This window comes from Urocitellus parryii, chromosome 3 (assembly GCF_045843805.1).
Source record: "Urocitellus parryii isolate mUroPar1 chromosome 3, mUroPar1.hap1, whole genome shotgun sequence".
Taxonomy (NCBI): Eukaryota; Metazoa; Chordata; class Mammalia; order Rodentia; family Sciuridae; genus Urocitellus; species Urocitellus parryii.
In genome coordinates this window covers 42100641-42120854 of record NC_135533.1, presented here as the reverse complement: position 1 = coordinate 42120854, position 20214 = coordinate 42100641, and the positions used below count along the sequence as shown (strand labels likewise).

The following is a 20214-nucleotide window of genomic DNA, read 5'->3' as shown; positions in this document are numbered from 1 at the left end:
AAACTATTTAGTTTTGCTATGTTATTCTTTTTGATATATTTCTAGATCCTATATATTCAAAGTTTTAAAATCTCTTGTCACATGTAAAATTAGTATACAATTAAACTTTTTATATTTTTTAAGTATTAAAATTATGCTATACTTATAAAAAGATTTTGGAAGTTTTCCAGCATTTAAAAAGAATGTACTCTCTATTCTGCAAATTTCCTTTTAGGGATTTATCTCAATTAAAAAAACATATGTCAATGTGACTAGTGGTTCAAAGATTCAAGGCAACAATATTTATAATAGTTTAAAAAAAAAGGAGGATAAAAAACCAAAACCTCCAGAGAATTCAGGCAATTGATATAATAAAGTAAATATGGAGTTATACATTTGTGTAATCACACATGTACATGTTTACACAAGCTTAAGTTTCCTCTTCAGTTACAGGCATTCTCCATCTCACTTTCCCCCTGAAACTATGAGACTATGTATTATATAATGAATAATATCAAACACAAACTCTGACATAATTAGCCACTTAAGGGCTTTCTTTTATCTTCCTTCTTAACCGCTTACCTTATATTCTATCATTTCCTTCCTCATAAGGTTTTATATAAATTGTATTTCACATAGGCATGACATGATTCAACACTATAATCATTACTAAATTATTAGTAATTCTAAAGAAAAAACTAGTGACCTTTTGTGGCTTTTCTTAACTTAATTCTAACTTGCATTTTCAAATAAAAACATTTAATAATTACTAAATGCTAAATTACTCACATGAAGAACTGTAGATTTCTAGAGCAACCAAATTATGACATAAATCTTATTAATACATATTCTAGATTTTGGATTAATAAAGGATTGATTTTTTTTTCTATAAAAACAAGAAAGTAGATTTAAAACAATTATTTTCTAAAATCTTAAATGCATTACAACTAAGTATTTCTAAAAGGAACTGTGCTAATATTAGTCTCAAAAAAAACAGAAGTTAATTTTAAATTATTTTGTCAATAAGTGCCTATGATTAAAATGAATATTTTATTTTATCTTTAAGCATACACCACTTTATAACTCTCACATGTCCCTGGAGTTGTTTAAACCAAACAAGGATTAGCCAGATTCTATGTTTATATTAAACATACCTGATCTTCATAACCTTCAATTTTTACTGGAGTAAACTGGTCCAAGTTATACTGTGCAAATGCACTAAAAAACAAAAAGGGCCAATTATTTAAAATTACGTATCTAATGCTTCTTAAAATGATAGTTAAACAAGTCACCTGTCAATAAAATTCTACTACACTGTACATGGCAAGATTAATACAATTATAATTCTCTATTATAAATATTAACTAACTAGACATATATCATAGATACAGCTATTTTAAAAACTGCTATCCAGCTTCCAATGTTAGCAACATAAAATTATATCAGGGGTCTGGGATTGTAGCTCAGTGATAGAGTGCTTGTCTTGCACATGTGAGGCACTGGGTTAGATCCTCAGCACCACATAAAAATAAATGAATAAATAAATATATTATGTCCATCTACAACTAAAAAAATATTTTTAAAAATTACATCAGAAAGTATAACTGGCCTTTTCATTCAAAATCCTGAAAGTAAAGATTAGCTATCTATAAAATACATAGCTACTTATTTAAGTACTGTATATATTTAAAAAAACAGGAAACGAACTACAGATTGTGAAAATCAGCAAAGGGTTTTCAATTAAATAAGAGAGAAAACGGATGAACATACTGGTAACACAAAGTAGAAAGTACCATAAGAGAATTACCAATAATGCTCTGTAAAATCGTGTGTGTAATTTTAACATTCTGTTAACACAAGAGTAAGAAGACAATTGGGACAATGTCACAGTGGATGTGATACTGACAAATGGGCTTGAAATAATTGGGTCTGTCCCATTTTGTAGATGTTGGAGGGATGGGTAAGAAAAGAGTATTTCAATTAGTGGGACCAGTATGAGCAAAATGGCTAGAAGCCAATCAGGTTCAACATCATAGGATTTTTAACACCACAGAAAACACCAAGCTCAGAGCACTAGGCACAGAGCAGGCCTTCAGTGACATTTACTAAACTGAAGTGCCTTGAATGGATGATGGAATGATTATTTGGGAGGCAAAGCAGCATCACAGAAATTTTTTGAGAAAGAAAAACACAGAAGTACTTCTGAAGATTAATCTGGCAGTAGTGTGTATGATGAATTGGGCAGCAGAGCAACTACAGCTGGAAAGAGCAGTTAGGTTTTCCCAGACGTCCATGTTAGAAGTGCAGAGTATGAGCAAGGAAATGGTGACCAGCTGAATTCAACATTAAAGTCTCTATCTCTATTCTCATACAAAGAAAGAATAATACATTATCAGATAATTTTGTCACACATAGGAAAAACTTAATAGTATGAAAAATTATCCAAAAAATGATATAAAGATCATACTTATTTTGAGGGCTTGGGGATATAGCTCAGTTGGTAGAATGCTTGCCTAGCATGCACAAGTCTCTGGGTTCAATCCCCAGAATCCCCCTACCCCCGCCAAAAAAGATTATATTTATTCCATTAAATCTAACATATTGAGAATTTTAAAATTTATGAATGCCTCTCAAAAGTTTTTTAGCCAATTATTCACTGTATTAGCTCTTAAGCCTCCCCTAGAAAGAACTGTTTAACTGAGCAAAGCACTACTGATAAGTTAACAAAGAGACTAGTAAATATAAAAATAGCAACCCAGCATTAAATTAGTAACTATCAAATACCTGATATTTCATGTCGAAAAAAGATGGGGGTAAATATATAAGTGCATGGAGAAGGAGGGAGAAGGAAGCTGTTCACCTCTTATTTTCTTAATTCTGTAAATCTGTAATTTTCCTAAGAATTGCCTCAACGTAGCCAAGCAATTATTAATTACTGCCCATAACATCAAATTCCATCCACCTCTAACTTGGGGGGAGTGGGTAAAGGAAGAAAAGGGAAACTAGTATTAGAAATAATGAATATGAAATAAGTAGAATTATATCTTACACGCATAAAGCAAATTAAATTATGACAATTATGCTACAATGCAAAATGTACTCACTAATCTAATAGAATTTCTGGGTTTTGTTCCAATCCTACCATTAGCTAAAATGGGCTCCATCATCTATAACAGCAATTATCATTACCTTAGACTAGATGACTTCCAAAGTCTCTCTGTTGAGAAAACTCCATGTACCCATTCATCATTCACTTAGTGGCCCCTACAACCATGCAAATATTTACTGAGGTCTTATTACTATGTGCTAAGCATTCTACTAGACATAGAGACAACAAAGGTCTCCCAGCTCTTCCTATAGTTTACATCCTTTGCTATTATTCATCAGATCACATCTGATACTTTCCCTCAGCTTAGCTATACCATTTCCCTTATTTAATATTAAAATCTTATTTTAAAACATCTTTAAATAAAACTTTAAAAATTTCTTTATCTCTATAAGCTTTTGATATGCCTCTATTATTATATTTTATTTAACTTGGACTGTTATTAGACATATCTGACTCTGGAAAAAATCTCTAAAAGGCTTATTTATCTTATCATCACAGTGAAGTCTGACATTCTTTTGTCTTTGAATAAAAGGCTATTTCAGGGTGTTTCAAAGTGTTCTAGATTTGACAGTAGTAAGTCTAATTTTACTTTGAATCACAGAGAGTTTGTGCCCTTTAGTAAAGATGTCCTGTTAGAATCACTCTAAAGAATAACAGCCTTGTTTCCTTCCTTCACAAAAAGATAAAGAGAGGGAAAAGGAAAAAAAAGATTAAAAGAGATGAAGTCCAAAGATGACACCATTAGGATTCGAATTGCCCACTTCTTTGAATCATGCAAAAATTCAGTAAACATTTATGTGTTAGAGACTATTTTCAGTATTTATAGATGAATAAAATAAACTCCCAAACCTCATAGATATAGAAATCTACTAGGGTCAAACATATAATAAAATTAAATATACATAAAAATTAAGGCAATTACCATTTCAAAAATAATTTACCAAATTTTGCAAATGTCAAAATGTAGTACCAAATGATTTATATAAGACCAATGGCCAAACATACCATAAATACAGAATTTTATATTATAGTTGAGTCTCAAAAGTCCCTTTGTGATCAAAAATATTTCTCCTAGAGTCTAGTACATACATATTGCACATGTTTGAACTTGATGTACAAACACCTATGTCAGGGATTAGTGCTTACAAATCACTTTTAAAACATCTTTTCTTTCTCCAAGTCACTTTAGTTATGATAATATAATATGAAATACTTACTGGGCTGCTCCTTCCCTGAGAAGATTATCATTATTAAGCAGTAACCGAACATCTATAAAACAAACATTATGTTTTTTATATTATTATGTTTTGTTTGAAAACTATAAGAAATGCAGATAATTTTAGTTATGTGTTAACACCCCACCAATAGAAAGCAAGATCAAATATCACTTAATGACCAAAAATATTCACAAAATACACACCATGGTATTTTAACAAAATAAAACATTTTTCTTAGGAAATAGAAGAAGGAATTAAATAGAAATACATGCAATTTTGTACTCTTTTAATAGTTGATACAGGAAGTTTGGAACGTATTATCAAAGAACTAAAGTAGAGATAAGCTACACCAGAAAAGTGGTGTGATAAGATCTGCAGAAAAGACAGGATTATGCCTCTTAACTTGACAACACAACAATCATTTTCAAATAAATTTTCTGTATTAAAAAAACAAAAGTGATTAAGTAACAGTTTGTGACCAGAGTCTAGATGCAGATATTTCTGTTCTTTTATAGCTAATGTTCAAGGAACAAATGAATAATTATATTTTCTTTGACTAGTAAGTCAAATCATTAGATTTCCCTTTAACTGATTCTTAAGTCAGTCCTAATTTTAGACTCAACTATTATTACATAGACATTTGGCTTTTAATCATTAAAATATAAATTCAAAAATAATATTTTTATTAGGAAAATCCAAGCACTTCATAAAACATGAAAGAAAAATCATACGGTTTCACCAAAAACAAAAAGCCTTCTAGTCTAGCCTTGGTATATTTTCTTTCATTATTTTTCTCAAGTACTTGGCTCTTACATAGTTGCTATTTTAAAGTACATAAAACAATGTATCTTAATTTTTTCATTAAATGAAAATACAAAGAAATAACATATTTCACATTAAGAAACTGGTTAAATAAAAGATGAACAGGCTATAGTTATACACATTGTAAAACTGGGCAGCCATTAAGATGCTGCATAAAAAATTTAAAATATAGACATTGACAATTATGTATATTTTTATCCCAAAAAGCAAACTGAGAAGTTCTATTAAATATGATTTTATGTTCAATATTTTAAATATAATACTTTACAACAGTGATATCTCATGATAGTTATGTCTTTTCTAGTTTTAGTGGGAAAATAATTTAAAAGTAGAATCTATTCAATCCAGTTAGTTGTACTTTGAAAAAAAAAAAAAAGAGCATGTTTTTAATGAGGAGAGTATAGAAAAAAGGAAAACCTAACAAGAATTCAAATAAAATAAAATTTTACTCTTAAGGAAGGAATTAGGCTATAATTCTAAGCCAGGCTACCCATTGGAACCACAGGGTAGTGGGTAGAGGCTTTAAAAAAATAGTCAAAATAAATAATAAAATAAAGATTTTGGAGCCCAAGCCCAGACCTACCAATCAGTTTTTAAGAATGAAAGAAGACTAGAAATCTATCTTTCTCTTATTCTAACGTAACCAGCCTAAGGAAATAGCATTTTGGAACTGAACTGATATTTATTACTTCATAATTCTAAAATTGTTTGCTTCTCTTGGAATCATTCTGATTCCACATTTTCAATGAAAATAAACAAACTGATACAAGATTTCTCCTTCAAATATTTAATTTCTTTTTTTTTTTAAATTTTCTAATATTTATTTACTTTTTAGTTTTTGGCCGACACAATATCTTTGTATGTGGTGCTGAGGATCGAACCCGGGCCGCACGCATGCCAGGCGAGCACGCTACCGCTTGAGCCACATCCCCAGCCCCTAATTTCTTTTTAACTTTAAAATATCCCCTAAGTTAAAATTTATTAGATAATTCCATATCTTACTTCTACTTCACAGCTCACTCTCCACTCTAGACCTATTTAATGCCTCATCCTAAATGCCTAAATTTATGGGAACTCAACACAGACGTATCAATTCAATGTCAATTTCAAATGAGGCTTAGAAAAGTAATTCTCAGAACTCATAAGTTCTTTTAGGACCTTCCTGATTAAAAAATATGTAGGGTCTTTAATTCAAGATAAGAACAGTATTTGACAAATCTTTCTTAAAATTATAATTTATTCTTGACTCTGAACTATAGGGGAGTTTGTGAGCTACTGACTTCAGTACAGGTTCACCATTATCTACTGAAGTCTCTCTTCTGCTTAGGTTCAAATGTAGCCTATAACTTTAACTCAGGAGCAGACTGTTTAAAAATGTAGCTCAAAAGCCATGTGTAAATTCACCTTTAAGACATGGTGAAAAGGCCAAAATATATATAAAGCGTATGTAGAAAGCATTTATATAAAGTAGGAATAATAGCATATTTATAATACTTGCTGCAACTTTCTCTTTTAACTGTGTAAGTAAAGTTTTGTGGGCTGGGGATGTGCCTCAGTGGTTCAGCATTTGCCAAGCCCACACAAAGCCTGGATTTGATCCCTAGCACCGCAAAAAAAAAAAAAAAAAAAAAAAGAAAAAAAAAGTTTTGCAAGGAGCTCTCTGTAGGCCATTATTCTGGTGATTCTTACAATCTTGTCATTCTTACTGCTAAAGAGCAGCTGCTATCAAAGTCTGTATAGCAACCAGAAGATTATCTAGAATTTTAAACTTGTGATCCATAGGTAAATAATTATGAAAATGTTTGCTAATGAAGTCTAAAGAAAGGGATACTGTGAAATGATGTATAATATACAATTAAAATAACAAAACTTTTGACATGTGCTACCATCTTCTATGCATGATGAAAATGGCTTCCCCACCTTTTTACTGGCTGTTTGTATTGCTAATAGGTTTTTCTCAAAAAGAAATACAAAACTGTACTCCATAATTTAAAAAACAGTTAAAATGAAAAATTCTATTGTCTTTCTTCTTTAAATGATCTATTCAATGAACATTTATTGTGTGTGTTTATAGTTCTACTTAAAACAATTTACCAAAAAAGATGTTCCTTTCCCAGAATAAGGTTATATTCTACTCAGTAACTAGTATAAAGTTTATTTTATCCTTTAAAAAGGGTTAATATGTTCAAACAGAATTATCATATATATGATATGTACATTATATCTAGCCATTAAAAAATTCAAATTAACAAAACTTCATTGTAAATCAGAAAACAGACTTTCCCATGCTATCTTTAGCTTATTTTGGTGATTATGCTTAAAAAAGATAGAAAAACAGAGCGCTTTTTTTCATATATCAAAACTTAATGTTACAAATTAAACACTCACCATTAAAAACTTCATTAAATTCTCCAGGAGGGGCATGAATGATGAATTTCGCTGCTATACGTACCTAAAATAAAAGTGAAGATATAAATATACCATAGCACACATCTCTGCTAAATGACCCAAAATCATACAAAATTATACAACTTTAAAGTTTTAATGAAAATGATAAGAAAATTTTCACAGTGATACTTCTCCACCCAAACACTTTAAAAGTAATTTCCTATTACCGTTTTAATTATCTAATATAACCACAACATAGGCTGAATGTAAATAAAATAATTCAATGAAGTTAAGGATTGATTAAAAGATGTCAACAGATAAACATTTTCTTACAGTTAATTTTATTTCTTTTTAAACTAAAGTGAAAAAAAACAAGAAAATCTTTATGTGTGAAGAAATGTGCATTATGTATGCTAAAGAAATCTAACATACCTATGGATCTATAAAATCACAAATTCATGAAAATATGGAGAGAAATCAGGGAAGAAGGTTTAACAAAAAGTTTAATATGAGACCTGACTAGTTCTCAGGAAATTCTAGTTCAAAGATAAATAAGAAAAAATTTCAACAGGTGTACTGACAGGCCTATTTTAAAAGAATAAAGCCAATTTTGACAAAGAGTTTAAAACTTAACGAAAATGCTTCTGAGATGTTAAAGGACATGCCAACATTACCGTTTAGTGAAGGAGCTTATTATATAAAGACTGTGAAGGAGTAAAATCAAGGCAACTAGAATAGTCAAAACAATTTTGAAAAAGAACAAAACTGAGAACCACAATACAAGCATCAAGATAGTTTGGGTTTAATGAAAGGAGAGACAATTAACAGAAAAGAATTCAAAGTCCAAAAATATATATATCTATACGCAGTGAAATGATTGCTGATAAAGGTAGAAAAGCAATTTACTGGAGGAAGGACATATTTTCAACAAATGATATTGGGATAATTAGATATTCGTGAGCAGAAGAAAAAACCTCAACCTAAACTTCACACTTTATACAAAAATTAACTTTAAGTGGATCATAGTTTTAAATGTAAAACAGAACTAAGATAAATGAAAAAAGTACAACCTGAAAAAATCTTAGTGATCTAATAATCTTAGTAAAAAAATTTTAGACATAATGCCAAAATTGTGGTTTATTAAAAAAATTGATAAGCAAGAATTCACTAAAATTAAAAACTTTTGCTCTGTCAAGGACTTGCACTATTAAAAGAATGAAAAAACAAGCTGCAAATTGAAAAAAAAAAGTATAGGTACAGCATTCTTAATCTGAAAATCTGAAAAAATTTTGTATTTTATATAAAATAGTTATTTTATACATATATATGTATAATAATATAAATGTTATATAAAATGGTAATCCATCATGGATAATTACTACACGATACTACATGATGATTATTACATAATCAAATGGGGTTTATCCCAGGAAATTAAGGGTAATCTTGCAACTTAAATATATATTTTATATAAAATATATATGAAAATTTGAAATTTTTCAAATGCTGACATGATGTCCAAGAATTTTAGATTTTGGTATTTCTGATTAGGGATGTTTAATCATTAAAGTTAATGCAAATATCCCCAAATCCAAAAAGTATAGAAGGAAAGAAAAGGAAAAGAAAGAAATTAAAACACTTCTGGCCCCCAAACATTTCAGATAAAGGATACTCCAAGTGGTTATCAGCCAATTACATATCATATAAAAGGAATTAATTCAAAACACGTAAAGTACTCTTAAGACTTAACAGTTCGAAAATAATAAGCAAAAGACTTGAAAAAATTCTCTACCAAAGAAGATATACGTAAGACAGATAAGTGTACCAAAAACATGCTCAATATCATTTGTCATTAGGTAAATGAATAATGAAATCATGAACTACCACTACATACAAAAGAGAATGGCTAAAATTAAAAAAAAAAAAAGTGATAACAACAAGTGCTGATGAGGATGAAAACCAAATGGAACTCAATACATTACTAAGGAAAGGCAAAATTGTACAACCAGTGTAGAAAACACTTTAGATATTTCTTACAAAGGTAAGCACATACCATAAGACACAATGATCAATCCCACTCCAAGTATTGTTGCAAGTCATGGGCTGTGTGTGTGAGCTGGGCGCATTTGAGCATATGAGGGGACTGGTCTAGCATTACATGCTTTGGGGTCTGTGCGACACATGTGTGCCTTTCCTCTTGCTCTGCCTGTTATCCCACACAGCACCTGAGATGGGTGTGGCTTTCCAAATGTTAATCAACCTGCTGACCATAAGACATCACCAAGCAAGACTCCACCCTCCAAAACCCAATCCCTTGCCTTATTTGGGTGGGATATTCTATGAATGGCTTCTCTCCAATATGGTGGTTTCAGGTGTGCTCTCTCTCTCTCTCTTGCCTCTTGTCTCCCTTACTCCCCTCTCCTTCTAGCATGGGAGCTGAAACCTGAGGTCTCAGAGCTGTCCCTGAACCCCCAAAAAGGTATTTCTCTGTGTGGTTTTTAGTTGCCAGCCCAGAAGCTGGCGACAAAGTATCTTCCCTACAGAATTGAAAGCTCACATTCATGCAAAAATTTATTCATAATTGCTCCAAACTAGAAACATTTTATAATCCAAATATCCATAAAATGGGTAAATGTACCAATTTACTGGTACATCTACACAACAGAATACTACTTAATAATAACAGGGAACTATTAATACTTGCAACAACTGGAATGAATCTCAAAAGCATTGTGCTGAGTGAAATAAACCAATCTCAAAAGGTAATGTAGTCATAGTATAGGATTCCATTTTTATAATAATTTCAAATAAACAATATTACAAATACTTCTCAACTTACAATGGGGGTATGCCTTCAATAAACTCATTTTAGATAGCACTTTTTGTGGAATAGCATAGACCACAAGTGATAATAAAGTATTTTGGAAATAAAAGATATATTCAAAGTAATATCATAAATATTAGTAAACCATATGAGCACTAAGAAAAAAATAATTTTTGCCCATCAGATGTCTGAGGTTACACTAAAGTATTACAAAAGTTATTACTCAAACTTTTTGGGGGTGATTTTTCTTACTAAATTTTAAAACAACAACAAAAAAGAGCATTCTACAATTCATGCAACAAATCAGTGATAGTAAAAGTAATGTATAGAATAAAATAAGAATCTGTGAGTCAATACTGACCTAATAAAATAAATGAGCAAATAGGGGAAATAGAAGGCTCTTCATTACAGCAGAATGCCAATTAACAATTGTAGAAGGAATGTATGAATAAGAAAATCACTTTGAGTAACCAACCACCTTAGTAATTCTGGTAGGCCAAAATCAATGGATGCCAAATTTGTAGGCAAAATTATAAAACTACAACAGGATATTTACATGGTTTGTAAGCATCTTTCAATGTGTTAACTACAAAGGAATAAATACTAATTTTATATTGAGGTGTACTGCAACCACACCTTTACAAAGTAATCAAAGGAATCAATAATAATAAGAAAAACAGACATTATTTGCTTTCTGAGATACACAGAGAACCCATCAATTCTGTGAAACTCCTGCAGAAAATTCATAGACTGAATCTAATCAGGAAACATCAAACAAATCAAAATGAGGGGCAGTCTACAAAATAACTAGTCTGAACTCTTCAAAAGAGTTAAGGTCACAAAAGAAAAACAATGCTGAAAAACTGCTCCAGATTAAAGACGAGAGACAATACACAAAATTCAATTAGATTCTGGTTTGAGTTCTATATCAAAAGAGGAGGAGGAGAGGGGAAAAGAAAATGAAAGGAAGAAAAAGAAAACATTAGTAATTACAGTGATAATAGGATCTGTAGATTTATATAATAGTACTGTCTAAATGTTTAAATTCTCAAAAGTTTAATAACTGTCCTGTAGTTATATAAAATAATGCCCTAAACAATAATGTATTTAGAGATTAGGGAAAACATTTTTTTCTTCAGAAGCTGTGTAGGTTTTCTCCTTAAATTTTGCTAACTTTAGGGCTGGGGTTGTGGCTCAAGTAGTAGAATGCTAGCCTAGCACATGTGAGGCACTGGGTTCGATCCTCAGTGCCATATTAAAATAAAAGAAAGATACTGTATCCACCTAAAACTAAAAAGTAAATATTTTAAAAAACTTTCTTTTTTCTAACTTTAAACATGTGGACAAATAAAACATTCTAGTACAAATTTGTTAAAATAACCTGTTCTCCCCCATTTGATTAAAAAAAAACTCATATATTCAGCACTATTTTCAAAATGTGTTACTTTTTTTTCAGTCAGGAATATGAAAAGCACATTACTTTTTTTTTTTTTTTTTGATGGTGCTGGGGATTGAACCCAAGGCCTTGTGCATGCTAGGCAAAAACTCTTATCAACTGAACTATACCCCCAGCCCTTACTACAGTTTAATAAATTTCGAAAAATCTTTCTGAAAACCATCTAAAGAATTTAATGGTCATCATTCAGGTAGCAAATCTAGAATGTTTCTTCCTCAAGTAAATTCTATTTCAATTATATGAGCAGAATGAAGAAGAGATCTAGAGCTGGGCGTGGTGGCACACACCTGCAATCCCAGCGGCTCGGGAGGCTGAGACAGGAGGATCATGAATTCAAAGCCAGTCTCAGCAATGGTGACGCACTAAGCAACTAAGTAAGACCCTGTCTCTAAATAACAAACTAGGGCTGGGGATGTGGCTCAATGGTTCAGTAGCCCCAGGTTCAATCCTCGTTACCAAAAAGAAAAAAAAAAAGAGAGAGAGAGAAAGAGACAGACAGACGCTATCACAGTATTTAGTAGAGGTCTTGATGAACACTAAGAAAATATCAATGTAAGTAATGTGAAAGCAAGTTAATATTCTATTTCTCTTTTTCAAAACTTATTTAAAAACTTTCATCAGTTACCTCAGTAAGTAATGAATAATTCATATTTATGCACAAAAATTCTAGTAGGGTTATTTAGATACTGCTGTAATTCTCAATGAGCCATTGTCTCTTTAAAACCAAGTCAAGCAAATTTGGATAACAGGATTCTAATTGTCTGAGTTCTGGTTAATCAAAATATGATCCTATCACTTTTGTTTAAAAACTATTTCAATCAATTTAAGATTTTGGAGACTTAGAAACAAATTATTTTCATATATAGAGTATATAATAATGACTTTGTGTATTCACTTTACTGAGACAAGTGGGTGATTTTTTTCATATTTCATTTTTGTTTAATTTCCTTTTTAAAAAATTGGCTAACTTTCCAGCCCTTTTGCTTCCAGATTCCTCAAAGTTTAGCACTGATTCAGTCTGGGAAGAAAAAGAAAAACAGAGAGTGAGAACCCAGTGTCACATCTCAGGGCTTAGCCTGACGCCTTGCAAATAGCAAAGTCTCAAAACACAATCTCCCCTGGAGACAGGTAACGTATTGCTTCTGTCCCATGTTCAGCAGTTAGTAATTATGACCATGTGTTGAAAAAAAAACAGTATTTCAATGAAATGAACATTTCAGAGTTATCATTACTGGGATTCTGTGTGTACACTATTCATTTTCAAATAACCTATATTCAAAAGTGCAAAATCTTATACTAATATAAAGCAAGCATTATGGCATAATGGTTTAGAGTACCATCCCTGGAGTAAGACTGACCAGGATGGGTTTTCACCTCTACTACTCATTAGCTATGTGACCTTGCATTAATAAATAATATTAGCTACTATTATTGGCAGTAAAAGGAGTAGACAGTAAATTCACTTGCATGTTAGCTTCTTTGTGCCCTACAGTGACACAAGTGTGGCTTATGTCTATGCTTTTACGAAGTCTGCAGGGCATTCACTTTCCATATACCAATATCCCTTCCCCTTAATTTGACCTGCTCATCTCAAACACTGGTGATAGCTACACAGGAGAAAAAGCTGAACTCCTAGCTACATGGTAACTATGTGCCACTAAAATTTGGATTTTTATCTAAGTCAAAGCAAATGACCTCTAGCCAAATATTAATTTTTTTTAAACTTCATAAACCTCAATTTTATGGAATGAACCAAGGGTCTCTCAATTTTTAAAAAGGTAAACTAAGGGAAATAAAACGTGTCATTATTTCTTAATTTTTTAAAAAACCCTTGACTCTGTTAGATTAAAATATTGCCTACAGGGGCTGGGGATGTGGCTCAAGCGGTAGCACGCTCCCCTGGCATGTGTGCGGTGAGGGTTGGATCCTCAGCACCACATACAAACAAAGATGTCATGTCCGCCGAAAACTAAAAAATAAATATTAAAATCCTCTCTTTAAAAAAAATATTGCCTACAAGTATTCTTTGACACAGCTATTATTATTATTAATTTATGGAAGTGGAAACAGTGATCCAGAATTGGGATTTAAATGAAGTCTTCAGATAAAGTCCAGGGACTTTTACATAGCTGCCTCTCAACACAGAACAGTATTCTTATGATCTGTCAAAAGACAGGCTGGGGACAAAAGAAATCTTTGGATAATCTTACTTGCTTCCATTGCTTACATTACCAACACAGGATAGCTCTCAAATCCTATTTGCAGTATCTCAAAACCAAGATCAGTTTTCCTAACTATAATTATCTATTACAAATCTTCATTTAATTGCTTCAAAGATATTTTGGACTGTTCACCCAAATCTAGTCTTTTCTGTTCTTGAAATTATTGGCACTGCCTTAAAAAAAATTACTGCACATTTCCCCCTCTCTTCCACAGTCACACAATGAATGTTTCTTGCTCAAATATAACCCCCTTTTCTCACTCTATTCCATTCACATTCAGGTACTGTTGTTAGACGCTTGATATACTCCTTACAAAGATGCCCTTCAACGAGTTTCACCCCTCTCCAAAATTTACTTTCCACTTTCCCCACAGACTGATATTTTTAAATGCAAGGTCCAATGCTCCTTCCCTGCTTAAAAATCACCCAATGGTTCCCCACTGCAGCAAAATGATGCCCTTTGTATGACACACAAGGCTCTTCCAAAGCTGTAAACTCTGTTAACAGCACAAGCTCTTAAGTAAGACTGCATGGGTTCAGACTACAGCTGTTCCACTCCTTACAACCTGTATACCCTAAGCAAACAAAACTATTTCCTGTCTTACAGAAAGTGAGATAACATTCTTGGACAAGGGCTTAGCACAGAGTAAGCACTTGAACAGTAACTTATTGCCTCCTTATTCTTTCTGTCATTTTCTAGCTCCTTCAATATATCCACTCTTTCCCACATACACACAGTACGAGAACCTTACCACTCCAGTCAGTTTCTCAAAAAAGGGCTCTTGTTTTTCACACCTCCATACCACTTCATGTATATGATCTGGCCACCTTTTATGTACTGTGATAAAATTGCACACAGCAGTAGAATATCTTAACCTTTGCAAATTATCAGAAGAAATGGTCATAAAGAAAAGGAAACTCTCATAATATTAAAAATATCCTGATCAATCATTCATTATAGTAGTATTAGTGATACTTTCGATAAGAGTATTACTGAGATGTATGGTCTAAGGCCTAAAATTAAGGCCCTCTATATGTCTTGAATAGTAAGTTCCCCTCTTTGCTCTGCTTCCACAGATAAGGTTTCTAAGCCAAACAAGCTGCTTATCACAAGAAACAGACACAGTTCTTGCTTATGCCTCAGGAGTAGGCTTCTGCCAGTCCAGTGAATTACTCAAACCAATCAAAACATCCCTCAGGAACCAGGGGTCACCCCACCTTCTTGTTACTACAAAGCATACCTCCCACAGTCCATTTTTTTCACTCTTCCCAAGTGCAACACCTATGTGGCCCAGCATAGTGCTATGTCCCCTTTCACTAAGCTTTCAAGTATATGTTATTAATAAACTGCTGTCAATCTCTTTAGCAGGAAATGGAATTCTCATCAAAGTGGCTATAATTATAGAAAGCTGACCAAAAAATATATATTTATTTATTTTTTAATTTTAAAATCTTGAGCAACTGAAGAAAGAGGAGATGAAAATACAAAAAGCAGACAACACAGCTGGGAGAATAGGACATGCCTGTAATTCCAGCAACTCTGGAGGCTGAAGCAGGAAGATTGCAAGTTTGAGACAGGCCTTAGCTACTTAGTGAGACCTTGTCTCAAAATAAAAAAATCAAAAGGGGATAGTTCAATGGTAAAGCACAAATGGATTTAATCCCCAGTAGCAAAAAAAAAAAAAAAAAAAGACAACATGTGCATAGGACCACATGCATATATACCACCAACAAAAGCCATCAGAAACCATGAAATTTGGAGGCAAACAGTCGTGTACTCTCCATTAGTTCAAAGGTATAGTATATGGGAAATATGTATACTAAAAACGAATGTTTATCTTAAATTCAAATGAGTCAGGCATTGTATTTTATCTCAGATCACTACCTATAAGCTCTGTAATGTCCACATGTTGAACATCATGACACATGACACATCTCCTCTGTGATCAAAGAGATATTAGGGTAGGAATTTCCCAAATAAGGATGTCTGTCAGAGTCACCAGAAAAGCTTTAGGGAAAAAAACACATTCCTAAGCTCCATTCCAAACCTACCAAATCAATCTCCCAAACCAGGACCTAAAAATCTATACTTTGAATCCAGGTGATTCTGATAGGAAACCAGATACTGCATTCATGTCCTATAGGGGATTACATATGGAAAATTATAGGTTTGATCTTACAACAGAGAAAGAAATCACAGGTTTCACTTGATTCTTAAGGAATGTGTCACTAAAAGGAGTCACTACCTTACAAACTGGTAGTAAAGTTAAAAGAGCTATTACTCACTTTTCCACTTTCTATACTGACTTATTTGAAGTTGTTTCCCACAACTCTCTAAAAATTGTTTATGCCTTGTTGAGAGTTACAAGTAAACTAAGAACAAAAAATTTTTTTTGAACTTTATGCTATTTAAATAGGTTATGACCAAGTGATTGCTACTGAATGTATGTGTTATAAACTAATCTATTTTAATGAGTAAACTGAAGAGTGGTAATGTGTCTTAGTAAGTTTTTCTTAACAAATTTTCTTTTATAATTCTCATTTTGAATGGTAATAAAAAATAGAGCCCAAGGACTTAACCTAAATCTAGGTCATCTATTTAACTTAAAATCAATTCTTCTTTAAAGATGTTTCATCATTTATTTAAAACATTTAGAAACCCATGAACCCAAAGTAGGCTGAAATGAGAAAGAAAAGGTTATATAAACTGTTCCTTTCTTCAATTTTTTTTCTCTCCTTCGAATCATTTACCTCAGGGACGAAATACCCCTAAATTTTCAGTCTTAAAAAAAAAAAAAAAATCCTGGGCCGGGATTGTGGCTCAGTGGCAGAGCACTTGCCTTGCATGTATGAGACATTGGGTTCAATCCTCAGCACCAAATAAAAACAAATGAATAAAATAAAGGTATTGTGTCCATCTACAACTAAAAATTTATTTAAAAAAAAAATCCTTAAAATAAAATAGGAAAAACTGTTCTTTCTCTTTTGTTTCTCTACCTAATTTTTTCAAGAATAATTTGTACTTCGGTCAACATTTACTGAGCACCTATTACAATAAGACTTAACCCCACATTGCATGTTCAAATATTCAAGTCACCTGGGAAGTATTTTTGTTGTATTTCACAAAAAAATACACTTATGGCCTCACCCATGAGTGGAGCCTGTGTGTCTATGTTCGTAGATAAAGTCTCCAGTTGATTTTACTTGCAGCCAGAATTGAAAACATCTAATCTAACATATGCTAGGAACTCTAATGGAATTACAGAGATGACTAAGACACAGGGCCTGGCTCTGAACACAGGAAATAAGAACACCAGAAAAATCTATTCTAATTGCTAAATGGTCAAACAAAGGTAGGTACAAACTGCTAAGGGAGCAGAGACAGGTCAGGATACAAAAGAAGACCTGGGAAGTCTTTGGGTCTGGGTACTTAAGGATAAGTAGTTTACAATGCAGACAAGAATGACAGGTCACTTCTGAAAGAGGGAAAACAAACATACTTTTCATTTTCAGACCCTGGTAATCTGCTTTTCTCCCTCCTTACTCCAAAGCCTGGTAAAACTGTTCTCTTGAATGCCACTGATGCCCCTTAGTCCACTACTTACAGAGTATGCCTTATCTACACCAGTGTTCCCATCCATAAAGTGGAAAATATAAGGTTATTCTGACAATCGAGAGCATACGTGCTAAAGTTCCTGGCATGTAGTGGATAAAATTTGTTTCCTGTCACTTTCTCTTAATTCCAAAGGTGTTTTTCAACCTCATAGTCCTTCTGGGCACTGCTCTTTCTCAAAAGCCTCTTTGCAAACTCTGACTCTGTTCTGAGTGTGCAACATTTCTACTCAAGGGTCGCTCTTACCCCTTTTGTCTCTCTTCTCAGCTGACCCCTCAAAGTCAAGTCATGATGAATTTTTCTACCCAAAAGTCTGAAACTGAAATGCTCAAAAATGTGAATTCCGACATGATGCCACAGTGGAAAATTCCACACCATGAAATTCTGTTCCAAGCACAAAATTTAAAAATATGACCTTCTGGTTATATGTACACGGTATATATAAAACACACATAAATTTCATGTTTAGACTTGGGTTCCATTCCCAAGATATCTACATACAAGTATATCAAAATCAAAAAATCTGAAATCTGGATCACTTGTGATCCTAGGTATTTCTAATAAGGGACACATCCAATCTGTATTTGGTAAATGAATGAATGTAAAGGTAAACAATTATCCCAAGTTATTTCCATTGATTTTTTTTCAAGAGAAACACTGAACATTTTAAAATGTGATAGAAAAGTTCTCAGCCATTAGAGTCATAGTTGAACATAAATAAGTGTCTATGAGTAAGAATGTAAAGATTGTATATCTAACATTCAAAATAAAATCTATGAAATTCTTTTTAGAACCAAATCTATGTATGTTGTTTTTACTGGTCCTCCCACCACCCCAGTACCAAAGACTAAAACTAGGGCTTCCTGTTTGCTAGGCAAACACACTACCACTGAGCTATATCTCTGCTCCTTTTTAGTTTTGAGACAGGGTCTCTTGACATTGCTCAGGCTAATCTTGAAGTTGTGATCCTCCTGCTTCAGCCTCCCAAGTAGTTAGGATTATGCATATGTACCACCATGCCAGGCTCTATGGTATTTTTGGAACCTGTTGGAAGAGTAGTCTTTACAAAACAAAGATCTTATTTTCTTCGATATACATAAATCTCCTGCAATAAATTATCACTTCCCGGGATTGATTAGGCTTTTGGGACAGAGTATAAAATCCAGGTCAGGTTTTGCTATTGGGCTTTTCAATCATTTTTTGGTACTCTGCTCCAAGCATTTTTATATCTGCATTATTACACTAAAATGTGATATTCTATCTATGGAGTTACCTTTATTCTATGTAAAAATGGTTCCCAAATGCACTGAAATGTACTATAAATCTGCCTTAATGTGCCAAATCTGAAAAATTCACTAATGTTATGGCTGCCACCAAGTTCCTGTCTACAGTAGATATTTGTGAAATAACAATTCTTCTACTGAAGGAAATTAGGAATGAATACATCCTAAATGAATAGTTTACTGGTTGAGTTTACCTTTTGGTTAATAGGAATACTACTAATTTTTTATTAATTATGATGAAATATAAAGGCAGCCTATATTGTTTTAACACATCAAGTTATATTGATATAACTGAAGAAAATTATATTTGGATAGTGAAGGAAAAGTACATCAACTGCCTAAAAAGAATATTTACCATTTGAACCCTGGCCAATATCACCTGTACCTCAAAGAGCACCAGGAACTTCATTTTAAATCTTTAAATTCTATAACAATATGTAAGAATGAAAAATTTAGGCATAATAGATTTTTCCTTTGAAAACCTGACATTATATGCTATTACTACTTTTTTTTTCATAAAATTTACCATTCTCTCTCTTCTTCTTCTTCTTCTTGGTAATGGGTTATTGAACTCAGTGCTTTACCAATGAACTACATCCTCAGCCCCTGCTCTTTTTTTTTTTTTAATTTTGAGACAGAGTCTTGCTAAATTACGTAGGGACTCACTAAGTTGCTGAAGCTGGCTTTGAACTTGCAATCCTCCTGCCCCAGCCTCCAGAGTTGCTGGTATTACAGGCATATGCCACCACACTTAGCTCCATTCCCTCTCTCTCCCCCTCTTTTTTTGGGGGGTGGGAGGTACCAGGGATTGAACTCAGGGGCACTGGACCACTGAGCCACATCCACAGACCTCATTTGTATTTTATTTAGAGACAGGGTCTCACTGAGTTGCTTAGTGCCTCACTTTTGCTGAGACTGGCTTGGAACTCATGATCATCTTGCCTTAGCCTCCCAAGCCGCTGGGATTACAGGCCTGCATCACTGCAGCATTTTCTCTTAATTCTGTGAATCCATGGTTTCTATGTTCATTTACTCATTGAACTGTTCTACTTTATCACATGCTGAATAATGACAGATGCTAAAAAAATGACATTATTTCTGTACTTAGGGATTCCAAGAGAAAAGGGGAAAAAAGAAGTATTAAGCAAAACTGTATTTAATATTAATGATGTGTTATAGAGTTCAGAAGAGAGATTAAATAGGCCATGAGATCTGAGCTAAATCTTGAGGGTTGAGTAAAATGTTCATCTTTCCAAAAAAAGGAGACAGACCTGAGAGCAGTACCAATACTCCAAAGGGGAT

The 20214-nt window shown here is 32.8% G+C and overlaps 1 protein-coding gene across 1 annotated transcript in view; it reads right to left on the bottom strand.

The window, feature by feature from the left end:
* Positions 1–20214, bottom strand: part of Capza2 (capping actin protein of muscle Z-line subunit alpha 2) — a 40565-nt gene that overhangs the window by 15915 nt on the left and 4436 nt on the right. The window contains exons 2-4 of the mRNA XM_026410299.2: positions 7516–7579; positions 4306–4357; positions 1134–1197 (exon numbers count right to left, since the gene is read on the bottom strand). Coding sequence (XP_026266084.1) covers positions 1134–1197; positions 4306–4357; positions 7516–7579 — 180 coding nt within the window. The remainder of the gene's footprint in view (positions 1–1133; positions 1198–4305; positions 4358–7515; positions 7580–20214) is intronic.